Raw genomic sequence first — 15,908 nt, forward strand, 5'->3', positions numbered from 1 at the left:
TTTATTATCTTCTCTCAAGGGAACACTGACTTTGCCAAATGGAGATTATATTGAAGGTCTCTTCAGTGGAGAATGGGGATCTGGAATAAAAATCACTGGAACCTACTTCAAACCTAGCTTATATGAGAGTGAAAAGGACAAACCTAAAGCCTTGTGAGTGGCGAATAAGAAATAATTTCTGATATGGCTCAGTAATATCTCTGAACATACCTATCAATCTTTTTCAACGAACAGTTAAAATATTTTTGCCACAGAACCAATGAGATTCTGAAAACACTGAGTTCCTTTTTCATGCCTCTTCCCTCCCCCTTAAGAAACAAGATTTAAAAAAAAACAAAAAAACCACACCTTCTATATAGCTGTTCTAGCATTAATTACTCCTTGAATGGACAAATAGCATAGCATGGAATTACAGGATAGTTGAGATGTTGGTACTGTCCTGTAGCAGTCTCGGATTTTTATTTAAATGAACTGGCTTTTGGAACTTGTTTATAGCTGCTAATGACTTTTGAGGTTGGGAGAAAGATTGAGTTGCATTTGAGTGATGAAGGCCATCACCCATCACAAACCTCTCTGTCTTCCATTAATTACTCTTGGTAACTTCTATTCATTTAATAATAGTCATGTAATAACACCAGCAGGAATACATTTGAACAGAATTAGCTATTTAGTACACCTGTTTCAAACAGCACAGAAGAATCTCTTGAATTATAAGAAAGAGTTTGTTAACACTTTGGAAGAGAGAGTTTTGAAAAGCATCCATAAAATTATTTGTACTGGACAGAGGATGTATTGGGTCAGTTTGCTTAGTTATCTTTGAAAAACTGTATTTGTTTCATTTAAGTCATAATTAAATTTTCTTTTACCCAAAGATATCTTAAGTTTAACCTTAAAATAGCTGTAGATGAAATTCTAGTATTTGGTGGTATTATATACTGGTCTTCAGAAGTAGTAATAGTTGTGCAGGATTCAATATCATTAAAGCTTACTCTCAAATTTCAGAGAAACTAAAATGGGAGACACACTTAGGTTTTTACCTAGCTTATTTCTCAGTATGCTTCCTGAAGTATTCACTGGTGATTTCTTTTGACAGCACTGACATCTACAACAGGATGCAAAGTTAAGCAGGCCTCCCTGCTGAACTGAACACTTGCAACCTTAGCAGCTGTCTGTTTTATACCCCAGTAGGGAGTCTATGAATAAATGTATGTATGTATTTGTGAAGATTGCTTGTGAGATAAGGGTTTCATTCACCTTTTCCAGGCTCCCTTGAAGTTGAAAACCTTCTGGTATAATTTGTGAAAAGGGTTAGTGCCTACTTTTTCTGCTGTATGAAACTAGAATCATGGGGAATATCAGTGTTACTAGTTCTCATCTCAAATAGGGTTTAAAAAAAAATTAATGAAAGGTCTGACAGTTTCTATGACACTTGATTTAAGTCTAAATTTGGATAGAACTGTTAACTGTTGGCGGCATCTATTTGCTTTATGAAAGCACTTTAAAGCCCTAGATTTCATGATATGCCCAGTACATATGGAGAGCAATAGTTCTTAGTTTCTCTTTGGCTATAGAGGATCTTTACCCTGAGCATTGTGTCTCAGCGAAAAGATGCCCAAGCTGGTTTTACTCTTTACCAACACTCTAGAAGATGTGATGCAACAACACCTGTAGATATCACTTTAAGTCCAGAAGCTATATATCCATTCTTGCTGTTTATCTGCATAGCTATGCTATTTGCACATTCCAAGATAGTGGAGTATTTTGGACATTTTTATACTATGTCCTTATGTGAGTGTGTCCTAAGCTATCTGAATGAATACCCATGATGACCGGAGGCCCAGTCAACTGCAGTATGTCCTGTTTCCTTGGAAATCAAAGCAGTGCTTTTCCCGTTTAGAACAAACTATTTCCTGGAAGGCTGCTAGAGAGTCAGATTGACTTGTGTCTAGTGTAATAAGGTTCACAATTGTTCCCACATGTAGGTAATGGAAGCATCTTAATCTTGTAACATTATAATCTGGTACATAGATAAATGCACACTTTGAGGCTGTTCCTTGGCAAGGAAAAAGAAAAATTTAAAGATAAATATAAGCCTTGTAAGTTCTTAAAAGGTGTTGAAAGTCAAGTCATTCATTAGATAGCAGTGTTTAGGTTCATTTTTAGTGATAAACTTAGTCCAATACCTCACAATAAAGAGCATTAGGTATAGTAGCATTTGGTAAGATAGTATGATATGTTAGACTGACATTAGACATGGGTAGCTTTCACAGCTGAATCTGTTGTTCCAAGACTGTTTGATTTGAAGGAGTAACTGGTGACTTTATTAGGCGGAAACTTGGGATCCTGGCAGTTCCCCCTGATGAGAAGTGGAAGGCTGTATTTGAAGAATGCTGGAACCAGCTGGGTTGTGAAAGCCCAGGCCAGGGGGACAGATGGAAGGCTTGGGACAACATTGCGGTGGCCCTGACCACTAACCGACGGCAACACAAAGACAGGTGGGTTCCTAGAGAACATAATCACCAAGATGAAGATTAGGATTAGTTGTTACAATCACTGTTAAACATTAAGTAGTGGGTATGAGTGAGGTGCTAGCTGATTATTGCTAGAAGATTTTTTTTTTCTTGTTTAAGTATGCCACTGTGTCCAGCTTTCCGGTAAGGAAATGTTCGATCCCTATAATACAATTCAGTGCAGAAAACCATGAAAATACAGTGAAATGAAGACTATTGGATGGCACAGGGAGCTGGAGAATTTGGAAAGAAACTTGGAAGGGAGAAATTGTATTTCTGAAAGCTTAAATGATGGAAGAAAAGGTTCATTAGAAAATAAACTTTCCCATGAGATTTAAAAGCCTTTAACAAGAAAAAGGGATACAGAAAGCCTGCTTAGGATGTTGCAGAAAAGGTTCATTCAGCAGACCTGAATATGCAGATTAAGAGAAAGCTGGTTTTGAATAAGAGTAGGCAGGATCAGGGGACTAATGCAGAAAGTCAGCTTTTAACAACAAGAAAGCCACAGTAAAAATGATAATGTGACTTTAACTGATCCTGCTGAGTGACAGGAAATGGATGGTGACAAGATCCTGATGGTTCCTACATGTCTTTTAGGGTGGGCATAATGTTTTGCATGTTCATGACTTTGTAAAGGTTGGGGTTTTGAGCTGAAATGAGTCTGGGTGAGTATTTCCACAGTATTGTTTCAGCTTCTGTTCTGCTGAAGTAATGATGAAGACATTTTCTGCAACAGATCTGGGAGGAATGAAGAAGTTCAGACTGAAGAATCATATCAGAACTGGAAAGTTTAGTAGAAGAGGTGGATTGAATTGTTTCCTGTGTGTTTCCCCCCCCCCCCCCATCTTTCCTTTAAGGCTCATAATTTTCTTGAGGTAGCTTCTATGCTTATCTTCACATTTGTTCCTACTGTGTCTGATGAATAACATACAATGTCCTTGTGCTTTGTATAACTGCAGCCCAGAATTATTGAGTCGTTCACATACTCAGACACTGGAAAGTTTGGAGTTTATTCCACAGCACATTGGTGCCTTCACCCTGGAAAAATATGAAAATATCAAAAAATATTTGATAAAGGTATTGTGACTATCTAATGCTCACATAGCTTGTTGATAAGACATGATTTTGAACTCACTTGAGTTGTTATACTTGTGTAATATCTTTTTTGAATCCCTTCCATATTTCATATTTATAGTCCAAGCTGAGTTCGTTCATTTTTGCTCATAACTTCCCGATTACTTGAATTTATCAATCCATAAGTAAGACTGAACTCTTTCATATAGAGCCTGACCCACTAAAATCATTATTTACCTAATGGATATTTCCTTAATACAGATTTTTGCTTAGTTGCTGTTTTGTTACTTCTGCATTGGATCCCAGCAGAGCATTTTAAAGTACTTGCTGATTATTGCATGTTATTTTTTAACAGAACTGGACAGATGAATTGTCCAAGTAGTAGCACAAGTTCTTGTATTGCTTGCATACTCTTCAGTTAATACCATATAAATTTCACAATCCAAATCAGCAATTTGATAAAATTAACTGAATTGCATGATGTATTTGTAATAATTGGTTTTCATGTCTGTTGTTGAACCACTGACCTGTCTCTCCTGAAATCTTTTTTTTTTTTTTTTTTTCTTCCCCCTTCTTTAATTTGCCTGGCATTGACCTATCTGGCCATTGAATATCTTTCACCTCAGGCTTGTGATACCCCTCTCCATCCTTTGGGGAAGCTGGTGGAGACACTAGTAGCTGTCTACAGAATGACCTATGTTGGAGTAGGAGCTAATCGACGGTTACTGCAGGAGGCTGTAAGAGAGATAAAGTCCTACCTCAAACGCATCTTCCAATTGGTTAGGTAATAATACTCTAAATTTTCACATCAAACTGTGGTTGGATCATTAAAGATACTTGACTCACTGAAACTGCTTAGTGTTTATGTAGTCAAAATGTGCCAGCATCTTTACTCTGTTTTGGGGTTGATTATATTTCTTTACCTTTTTAAGCACTCTTGAGCATTCTATGTCAAAATAAAAAAAAATATTAAAATCTTCACCAGAGTGAATCACATCCTACATAATACTATAAAATATGACTATAGGGAGCTCATCTTGAATGTGGGTTTCCAACCTAGCGTCTCTGGATTTACATGTTGTGTAAAGGCAATTTTCAAAGGATATAGAAGGATATAGTGCAGACAGGGAACCAGAGTGTACTCTGTTAGAGTTCTTTCTGCCTCATCCATGTTGATAGGAAGTGTTTGCTTAGATTCTTGAGAGCAATTACAGCTTTCATTGGCATACTTCTGCTTTCACACTGGCAGGATCCTAGTTAGCAGCCATCAGAAGCCTCCTCTGGAGGGAGATGATGTCAGGGTAGAAAATGTATCTTTGACAATGGAAGGTATTGCCTTTATGAGTTCTATCCCAAGTAGATTGTACTCTACATCTATTGTCTATGCTGTCTTATTCCACGATGTATTATTTATGCTGACTTTTATCTCCAGTCCAATCCTGTCTTCTGAATCGCAGTGATCTGTGGAAACTTTTTGAAATGAAATCGTGTTTTATCGTGTGTGTTGCCATTTAGGTTCTTGTTTCCTGACCTTCCAGAAGAGGGCAGCACAATTCCATTTCTGGTGACAGAGACAAAGGGAAGGCGATCATTCTGCAGTGGGAAATCTGATTCCAGATCAGAATCTCCTGAACCAGGGTAAATAGAGGAGAAAACTGAACTAATGAAGACTTCCTTTTATTTCTGTTCAGGGTTCTTTCTCAGAATTCCTCTTTGTTAGGGTAAAAGTTATTATCAGATTTTTTTTTTCCTCTTTTGTTTTGATGACAGATTCTGATAAGCAAACTTCCATGTGATGATTGCAGTGAGCATTTCATCCCTTTGCCTGTACTGTTCTGTGCAATGTTTCTGTACTTAAACCCAGGCTTGCTTTTCAATGGTTTGCAGATGGTTTTAGTAGGCACCCTGAGTTCAGCTTTCCCTATTAACGTGACAGCTTTGTGCCAAGCATCTACTGACTTTATGAAGCCTAGCATGTGTATGTGGTGCTAGGTTAGGTAACTTCTGGGGTTTTAGCCTGTCTTCTAGTTTATGCTCTGGAGGAAAAGCTCGGATATCAATAGAGTGGCTCAGAGTGAAGGCTAACTGTCCAACCTTGATTAGCTTGAAGATGCAGGTTAGACTTGAACTTTAATATAATATGCAACTTTTACATTATACTGGTCAGAAAACCAGTGCTCCATTTTAAAAACTCTTATCTGGAACGTATCAATAAAAGTTGTTATTCCTAAATATGTCTTAACACAGATAATACTTGATTGATTTTGTACTTATTTTATTATTTTTTTCACTGACAGAATGTACTAATAATAAATTAAAGATGTGTTCCAATCATTGATCTTAATTCCACTTGTGTAAATGGTTAAGGCTTTTAACTTTTATTTATTTATTTTTTTAACAGCTATGTTGTAACCAGTTTTGGCTTACTGCTCCCTGTGTTACTGCCACGACTCTACCCTCCTCTGTTTATGTTGTATGCCTTAAACAATGAGCGTGAGGAAGATGTTTACTGGGAATGTGTTTTACGTCTAAACAAACAAACTGATACAGCTCTTCTAAGTTTTCTTGGGGTGCAGGCGTGAGTATGCTTCAACAATAAAACAGAAGTTAAAGATTATGGCACATAATTATAAAAAGCATGTCTAAAAAAATGAATCCCTAGGATGCTTTGATAATTAAAATGCATCTAAACTGTATGCTAATTAATGTGGTTTAGAGAATGAATCAAAAAAAGAAAGAACAGAAGAAAAAAATCAGTATCACTACAGATCCTAAGGGAGACATTTCAAATTACGCTATCTTTTAGCTATTTGTGCTAGATGCAGTTGATCCTGTGGTAAGAATTGTTCTATCTTAGCAGAACATGATGATCAGTTAATTTTGTAAGGTGAATAATGCTTTAAGAATAGTACGATCTCTGTTCTCTCAATATAAGATGTTGGGTTTCTTGCAGGAAATTTTGGCCAGGAACTGTATCCATCCTTGGAGAGATTAGAAAGGTATGTTCATTGGGCCTTGACTTAGTGTACTTTACTGAGTGCTTCTTTTCAGAAGCTTGAAAGCCTGAAGTAGTAATATAGGAATTTTTTTGAACAGGGTTTTGCTGAAGAGATGCTATGCTGCTTTGCTTCCTTAAAATTTTTCTGCTACTTAAAAACTAGTTATCTCTTACAATAGCTGTCATTCCAGCTTTTGTCATTGACTCATTCTGTATGCTGTTAGTCTAGTAATAAATTAAAAAGAAGTCTGTAACCATTTTGCTTGGTCTACAATTATGAGAAAGTGTGAAAATAAACATCTACCAAGGTAATTCTCAAGAAGTTTGATCAGGAGAGTTGCACCATGGTACACTTTCTGATTAAGAGAAATGTACTATTTTTATTCTTTATCATCATCATGCTAAAAGTGGCTGAACAATGGTCTTGAACAGTAGTAGTACTATAGTACCCAGTCTCTGCTCCAGTGATAATGGTTTAGTAATCATAACTTTTAACGATTTTTGCTGGGTACTTTAAATTGTCTACTATTAATAATGTTAGATACTATTCTTATTTGAAATTTTCATTTTTTTATGGTCCTTTAGATCCTCTTACCTTCAGATTACCTCTTACTTATTACTGTGGCTTGGGCAAAGTCTGTAATGATTGGAAGCATGGCTTTTATCAGTGCTTGCTGTTTTTAATGTGTATTCATTGTAAACAAATCTTTGTACCTCAGACACTTGCAAAATAATTAATTTGCTTGGTATTCTGACCTGCAATCTGAGAGAGCAGCTGAGCTGTTTTGCCCCAGAATTTAGTCTTTTGAGAGCAGGGTTAAAGGCTTCTGGTGAATGCAGTGTGAATATATGCTCACACAGAACTGCTCTGGCTTAATAGAGGACTTTGTTCTCTTTGAGCAGTTCAGCATTTCTTCAGTTCTTCTGGCATGTGTGGTAGAGGTGTTTTCGTTTTGTTTTTTGGGGATTGGTTTGTTTTTTGTGCGTGTTCCACAGCCCTGGAAAAGCTCTTCCAGATAGTTGCTCAACAGTCTCTGTGCTGGGTCTGTGTCCTCTGAAGCTTCTCTCACCCTGAAGATGCTTATTCTGACCAGTTTGGTCTGCTGCCGGACACAGGCAGTCCGATATTCCTTAAAAGAGACAAAATGTTACAGGTTTGTAACAATAACCCAAGCCAAGAGTGATCTCCCTGAGGCTACAGGTTCTCAGCGGGATGTATCCCTGCTTTCCCAGATCATAAGCGTTAGGACACTTCAGCATGTCTTCATTTAAGAAGACATGGTGCAAACTTCCAGTCAGACTTTAAATGTTCCAAATTGCAGCAGTAACATCTTTTTTGAGTTACTTCAGATTTTTTGTGTTTTTAGGTACTGGGTAAAATCCTTCTAGCTGTTTGAGTTTTTCACCATTTGGACTTTTTTTGGTTATAGAGTAGAGCCCTTCCACTGAGGTAATATGTGGCATGTGACTTCTCTGAATTATGCCGTATGGGATGTTTTACACAGCCATTTACCTTCTTTGCTGGGTCATCCTTCAATTGAACAGGATTTTTGTAGCTGAGACAGCATATTTGTCTGCTTCTCTCCCCTGTCAAATTTTCTCATTTCTGTGAATTTCTCTTGGTCTTTTTGCATCTATCCATCCATTCTCTCCCTCCCCCATCCAGAAAGACTTAGGCTCAGTTGCATGGTAAGAGCTAACATTTGTATTGGTTCTTTTCTGTTTGCTCCAAACCTGAGTCCATGTTGAGTACTGACTGGTCTGGCTTCTCTAGGCTCCAGTGGTTCTCCATCTTCCTTGACTTGGAAGGTATCTGAAAACAAACAACTGACTCAGCATACTGATGTATTCAGTACAGCATTTTCTGAATTTTAAACAAAACTCTTACAAATTATATATAGGCAGATATTTTGGATGGTTTTAGCTCCTAGATGCACTAGAAACCGGGGGTATGTGTGTGGGGGGTCGCTTATGCCAGTGCTACAGTAGCTGCAGGTTTTTTTCCTGTCCTGAATAGTCTTTGGGATTCGGGTTTTCTTGTTTTGCAGTGTTTTTTGGAAAGTTGCTAAACCTGATTGATAGAACTTCTCTTGATCCCATAGGTATCACCAAATACAAAAGATGCTTGCTTTGCCTCTGCAGTTGAATGTTTACAGCAAATCAGGTAATTCTCTGAAGTGTGTCTTTTAGTATTTTCCTGCTACAGTGGTATTTGTCTAATTTAGTTGACTGTGATTCTTTACTTGTTTGGGGTTTTTTTGTTGTGGGTTTTTTTCCCCTCATTCATTTTGATAAGAGAGATCAGCTAGAAGTTTAGGAGTTCCTACTGGAAATGATGGCAAATTCTCCCAATGAGCAAACAAGTATAGCCTCATAAATGGGACAGTTTGAGGCACGTACAGAGGACGCCATTTAGAATCAAAAGTGAGAGGATATCTAATCAAATTGGCATGTGAATTTTTTTTTTAAAGAGTTAAGGCAAAAAGACCTATTTATGGGAGGCTTTTCTGTGTCTGTTAGCTGACATAAGGAATTCTGCTGTAAGAACTTAAGTGGAAATTAAAAGGATTTTAGAAGGGCCTCCCCCCCACCCCACCACCAAATCAATGTGTAAAAATGGTGTAAGGCTGTGAAGGCTGTTTTGTTTGCAGCAGTGCAGATAAAAATAAGATCCTTGATCCAGCAATTATAGCTTGGGGTGCTACACAGCTTTGGCAGCAATGACTACTGTGAGATGAATGATCTGTGGGCTTATCTTCTTGCGGGGGAGGGGAGGGGGAGGTAGAAAGTAAAACACTAACTAGCAGATTGTCATCTTAATGTAGAAGCAAATACATAACTTCTCAGTATTACCCTTTTTTTTACTTTTACTTTTTTTATTATTTGCTCTCCAAATAGTACCACCTTTACCCCAGCTGACAAATTGAAGGTGATCCAGCAAACTTTTGAAGAGATCTCTCAGAATGTACTTGAGACTCTTCAGGAAGATTTTCTGTGGTCTATGGATGACTTATTTCCTGTTTTTCTCTATGTGGTGCTACGAGCCAGGTAGGCATTAAGAGTAGCATCATACATAAGTTGGGCATAGGCAGTATGGGTACTTATGCCTGTATTAAGCTTTCCTAATTCTCATTATAAGACTCATTTTTAGCTTTTTGTAACTCTGTAAATTTTCCATTTTGGCTGTTTGCTTTGGGCTGAATGAATTTTAAAGAGTTAAAACTAAAATGATTCTAACCTCAGAATGAGATTAGGAAAAAGCATGGTTTGTGCAGAGCATTTAAAAAAAAAATTTTTAGTGGTGTCTTTTTTTCACCCTATTCTTTTCCTCTTTCACATGTGACAGGATAAGGAATTTGGGGTCTGAAGTACACTTAATTGAAGACCTGATGGATCCTTATCTTCAGCATGGGGAACAAGGCATCATGTTCACTACCTTGAAGGTATGAGAATTATTCAGGGTTTATAAAAACTTTCAGAATTCATCAACTTAAGGCAATAATGATCAGCTTAGGACAATTGTACAAACATTAAGTTATAACTTCCTTGACATTTTTCATCAAGGTTTTTCGTTATTATGGGCAAGAAAACTTAACTTAGAGCTTAGGAGAGCCTAACATTTACCGCAACCACTAATAAAATGATGCAATATGTAAATGTACTTAAAGGTAATGCTGGTGGCTGTTGACTATTTTGCTGTGCTCGCTTGTCTTTCCCCTGTAACTTAACAAACCTTATTCCCTTCATAAAAATTGGGATGAAGTGCTTCTGTTAAGATTAACCGTCCTAATGATGTTTGTCTGACATTACATCAAGATGCATCAAGAATTCCATTTTGTCAAAAAAATCAGATTCCTTTATCAATCTCTATATTCTAGTTAGTATCTTCCTAATTATGGGAAAAGGGAGAGAGACATCTCTGTTTAGGTGAATATCCCATTGTACACCAAAGACCTCTATAACGGTAGTGGTTTGTCTTGTTTCATCAAAACTATTCCAGAAAAGTGGGTTTAGACAAGTCGGTTGTGGTGTTTTTGTTTTCATTTTTTATTTTTTTGAGGGGGGCAGGAGCAAGGGAGATATTAATCTGAAAATGCTTTAAGTAAAAATCTCAAGCTGAGCTTCTAGGAGAATGTGATTAGTTTTTTTGGTCTGTGCAAACTGGGGATGTATTTGGGTTTAGAGCTTTTATCCCCACCTGTTGTTTTTATTATGTTACAAGAAGGGAAGGTTTGAGTTGATTGAACTTTCTCAAAGAATCTATTTAGCAAGAGCTGAATCTTATTTTGTCTGAGTACAAATATTTCCTGAAACATTTATATTAAGTTTCTTGGCCACTGCTGACCCAAGTCATGTGGAATTAGCATTGAGAAGTGAATAGCTATCAGCAGCAGGTCAGCTGTGAAAGTTATGGTCAGAGTATTTATCTAGGTGATAGAAGTCTTTGCTTTTTAGTATCAGAGTGCTTTTGAAACCCTTATGTTAATTCTTGCTTCCTTGTTCTGTGAGAAAATATTTTCATTTTTGAGTCCTTCTATCAAAGGGCAAAGACAGACTTGTGAGCAAGAAAATGTACATTTTGCCAGTATTTGGAGTCCCAAATTGTGCTATCTCACTTCATGAAGAGCTGGACATAATTTGTAATTGAAAGCTCCTGGGTTTTTTTGTTTGTTTGTTTACATATCAGAAGATTCTCATGTGTTGCAGTGTCACTGTATCATCACTGCTTGTGGAAAGCCTAGTCCTCTATTTTCTTGGATAGAAAAAAAGCTCAGTATGTGTGTACAGTGCTTTATCAGCTTCCTTAAAGCTGGCATATATGCTAAACTGAACTTTGTTTTAATTCAGGCATGTTACTACCAGATTCAACATGAAAAACTTACTTAGACCATCATTTACAACCTGGCTCTGTGGGATAATCTACTGAGTGGAACTTCATTAATACTCACTTTCTTCCCTGAAATGGGACTAAAAACAGGAAAATACTCTGAAGTTACAGATGTTCTGTTACAGATGAACATACTGTTTTTACTTCTGAACTTTCAATTTAAGATCGGAAAATTGCAGCCGGAGACTAGCTATGAAGAGGTGATGAAGATAGCGATAATGGAATTTGGTTTGCCAAGCACTTTCCAAGAAGAAATTACTTCCTACTCTAACAGAAAAATTATTTATTCCTTTTAAATTAACAGTACTTCAAAAGGCATGGCATCTACATAGAATACATGTGAAAGTCTGGGCCACGTAGCTTCTAAAATAGTAGGTTTGTTTTTATTAGTCCTGGTTTGTCGACAGGGACGTTTAAAGAGAATGAATTGCACCACAGAACCATTCAGTCTTCCTGAATTCAGCTATTACTATATATGTTTGTTAAAAGATAAAAATGTTAGTATTTATATTGGGTAGCCTATAGTGTGTTTTGCTGTAAAGGTTTTGAGGCATCTTCTGCTGAACAGAACTGCTGAAAGCAGTGTTATAATGTGCTATTGTGGAAATAATCACACTGTTACAGGCTTCCCTATTTACTGGAATTATAAATATGTAGGCACTCACTACTCTTTCTGTTTATGAAAAAAACAAAAGGCACTGACTAGTTCATATTTTGGCACTGAATTAAATACTTGAAATCTGTAGTGTGCTCAGCTTCGTTACCCTGAGATCCAAGGATAAACACTTTCTTCAGAAAAGAAGAAAGTCCCATGTGATAGGAAAATGGGAACATGCTTTTCAACAAACTGACAAAGGATTAAGTTTGAGACTTTTGCCTGTAACTTGCTAGTTACTTACATGTCAGAAAGAAAAACTCCCACATTGCCTTTTTGAAGATACAGAGAACAAGTAGTTTCAGTGTGGGATTTTCATGTATGTGTGTGTTTGTTCTTCTGTCGTTTATGGTTAAGTTTATTTATACCAGTAACACTAGTGGATAACTTGGGTATTGTAGATGCTGTTCTTTACCATGGCTGACACACAAAAAAAAGGCAGGGGGATTCTGGAATGTTGCAATGGCTTAAGTTATCTCAAATTACCATAGATAACGCTAATCATATTTTGAAAAAATAATCATGGCTTGTGTATTGGCACTTAAATGGTTTAAAAAAAGCATATGTCAAAATACTGTTGGGAACAGTGACTGTAATGTAGCAATTTTCATAATAAAGTAAAAAATTGTTCTTTCTGAGATTATTTTTAATTTCATTAGAGAAGGGGAGAAAGCAATTCTGGCAAGACTGTTCACAAATATTTCATTGTGAGCAGAACACGTTTGGTTAGAGTTCTTGCATGAAAGACAACCGTTGTTTTAGACCATCATATATTTCTTCTATGCAAATAAATTAAAGCAGAAAAAGTGGCGATGGGTACTGCACCAGCTTTGGTTTTTTTTGCAAACTATTCCTGTTAGGAAAGGATATTTTCTTTCAAAAATTTGTATAAGGCATGAGCATTTGGAGAAGAAGGCTGAGACTCTTCTTGAAAATAGCAGTAAAAGTTGACTTTAACAGAAACTCAGGCTCTTTTTTGTCTGCTGTGAATATTCCTCTTAAATATATGTAGCCAATTGAATAGACGGGTTGTTGTTTGTGAACAGTTACAATGTTTCATTATAATGTTTTATTTGCAAATACAAGATTAATGGATACTTAAATGTATTTGCCCAATCTTTAAACAGGATGCTGAGGAGAGACTTTCTTGATCTTTTATAAGTAAAACTGAAAACAAAACAAAACAAACCCAGAGTCTGGTTTTGTTTTGGAAGACTAATGCATGGACCTTAAGGGACAAAAAGGAAAAATATGTAAGTAGAGAAAATCCAAATAAATTGTACAGTAAGTCAAAATGTGTATACAGCATGAAAATTATACATACTGGTGGACCCAGAATACATGCTCTGTTTAGCCAAGATATCAGCATTCTTTCAGATGTTTCTAATATTGTTATTTATCCAGGAGAGTGCCAAAGGGAGTACTGCAGCAAAGAAACTTCAGATCATGAAGACTGAGGGAGCATAGCACTTGTTGTAGTTTTTGTCTCATATTGAGGGGAAAAAAAACACATTCTGACAGGCAGCCGTTTACCTGTAAGCTTAAAACCCCCCTATTAACCTTTTAAAAACAAGGTTGAAGCAGAATATGTATTGTGCATTGGAGACAGTAAGATCATGTTTTCTTGATGCTCTTGATGCTTTAAGGGTATGCAGGGTAACTGTCATGTAGAACAGGTCAGTGTGTAATGTTTCTTCAGATTTATGAATTGTCAATATTGATTCCTTAAAATAGCTACAAAACAAGCTATTGCAGTTTTGTATAACATTAGAAACAAAACTTCCCCCTGTTGAACCTGCAGGTCCCCAAACTTTTTTTTTTTATTAATAGTTCTTGATTACCCTGAGAGAGAGTGCAGAGAAGATTTTTTTGTTGTTGTTTTAGGGAAGGGGACAAAGAATAGTGAGGGGATGTGTGCGAGTCTTTTACCATGATAGATGCCAATTTGGAAGTGATTTATCTACTTGGAGTCCTTTTTTTCCTTTCCTTACTGTGGTGACAAGTTAGTATTAGCTTTGTCTACTCATCATGGGATTTTCTGTTTCTGTGTTTATGATCTTTTAAAGCCGATGTTTCTATCTGACTTTTTCTAGCCTACACTTAGAAATTTGAATGGTGACTGCCGTACATAATGTGGCAGTTCATGAAATTCGGCATTTTTAGCAGATGTTATCCAAAATTCTAAAGTTTATGCCTCATGTAAATTTTCATCTGTATGGACACTGTCACTTAGGAAATTCTGCATTTTAAAACTTCCTATTTTTTAATATTTATTTAACTTCAGGTTGAATGATACAAAGTTGAGAACTAAAAAATAAAACAAATCTGCCTTTTTATATACACAACCTCTTATAAAAAGCAGTGATATAGCATATGAATTTAACTTGCTGGTTAATGGAAACAGACCACCTGGGTTGGATTATTTTTGGTCTTTCTGCTATATAGCTCATTTATTAGCCGAAGAGAATCCTAGGATTAAATGTGCTTCTGACACAGATTCCACTTTACAGCCTACATGTGGGCTGTGATGCATTTGGAAATCAGTGCAGGGCAGCTTGACTATGTGTTTCTGTAGCTAACCAAGAAATGAGTCAACCTGCAGGACTTCTATCTCTCTTACTGTATCATAAATCCATCCCCCCTTCCCCACCCTAAATTGAAAGCCAGGTATTTCTTATGCTGTAGCAGAAATTCTGTAACCAGCAACAGAAGAAGAGGTTACAATATTACATATACTTGTCTTAATTGCAGGCTTGGTAATTGAAGAGAGACCCTAAGAGCTAAGTGTCCTATTGCCTGGGAAAGTTCTTGAGAATAACAAGCTGCTTGAGTGAGAGACAACTTAAAGTAGGCTTTTTAAGCAAGAAAAGGGTTAAGGGGATTTATTCTCTTCTCCCTGGTAATGAGTGGTTCTAAGGTTAGGTTTCTGCGGATTAGAAAGGAAGGGATGCCCGTAGATTAGCTAGGGCAGTGAGGTTACTTGCTCTGCTAACATCCTACAAATATTCTTTTCCACTGGAAATTCTCTGTGAGCTGAACATGGTGTGTTCTGCAGTATTTGCAGGTAAGACAATATGTGCTATAGTGAAACCATTGTACTCCACAGATGTGTTTCCCCCATGCAATTGAAATTAGTTTTTCATAGTTACAGCAACCCTGATTAAATTTGTGATGTCTGTTTAATTCCCATTCTCTAAATATTAGAGATGCGTATGAATGGGGAGTGGAAGCTAAAAGGAATTTCTTTCCTTACTCCTAATCTTCACAAAGTACTCTGACTTGAATGCCAGATTCTATGCATTATTGACTCATTTTGCTAAAGCTAGATTCTTTTTTCTAACTGCTCCTGTTGGAAGCAATTTAGGAAACTGACTGCTCTTGTATGGTGAGGGATAACCTAGAAGAAAGATAGGTGACTGATGTGGGACTGTAAAACAAACCCTTTCTGTATTGAAATACTTAGCACATTGTTTACAAACCAGCTATATGGCTAATGGTGTCAGTTTTGTTTTTTGAAAGCCCCAGCAGTAGGCAGTAAACAGCTGGAAGTAAAAAAATGGAGGGTAAGGCAGTAATGCTGGCCACTTCACATAACTCCAGTTTGGTGCATACACGTATTCTTTTCTGAATGTTGTTATTTTAGGAAGCAACATGTAAGTGGCATTACCCCCATGCAAACAAGATATTGGCATCCCCAGGGGAGCTATAGGATTGTGCTTTAGTGAGAGGTGGAATGAATCATATAATTAAATATATCTGATTGCAAATGGTAATAGCATATTT

General features: G+C 36.8%; 1 protein-coding gene across 2 annotated transcripts in view; it reads left to right on the plus strand.

Annotated features, from left to right (window-relative positions):
- ALS2 (alsin Rho guanine nucleotide exchange factor ALS2) overlaps window positions 1-12,763 on the plus strand; it is a 43,731-nt gene extending 30,968 nt beyond the window's left edge. For both annotated transcript variants that reach the window (XM_067298843.1, XM_067298844.1), the window contains 11 exons: window positions 20-153; window positions 2,328-2,495; window positions 3,470-3,587; window positions 4,211-4,368; window positions 5,100-5,222; window positions 5,986-6,162; window positions 6,538-6,583; window positions 8,685-8,746; window positions 9,481-9,630; window positions 9,929-10,025; window positions 11,431-12,763. In XM_067298843.1, coding sequence (XP_067154944.1) covers window positions 20-153; window positions 2,328-2,495; window positions 3,470-3,587; window positions 4,211-4,368; window positions 5,100-5,222; window positions 5,986-6,162; window positions 6,538-6,583; window positions 8,685-8,746; window positions 9,481-9,630; window positions 9,929-10,025; window positions 11,431-11,469 — 1,272 coding nt within the window. In that variant the 3' untranslated portion in view covers window positions 11,470-12,763. The remainder of the gene's footprint in view (window positions 1-19; window positions 154-2,327; window positions 2,496-3,469; window positions 3,588-4,210; window positions 4,369-5,099; window positions 5,223-5,985; window positions 6,163-6,537; window positions 6,584-8,684; window positions 8,747-9,480; window positions 9,631-9,928; window positions 10,026-11,430) is intronic.
- Window positions 12,764-15,908: the final 3,145 nt, after the last annotated feature.

The sequence above is a fragment of the Apteryx mantelli genome, chromosome 6, assembly GCF_036417845.1.
Source record: "Apteryx mantelli isolate bAptMan1 chromosome 6, bAptMan1.hap1, whole genome shotgun sequence".
NCBI classification, from domain to species: Eukaryota; Metazoa; Chordata; class Aves; order Apterygiformes; family Apterygidae; genus Apteryx; species Apteryx mantelli.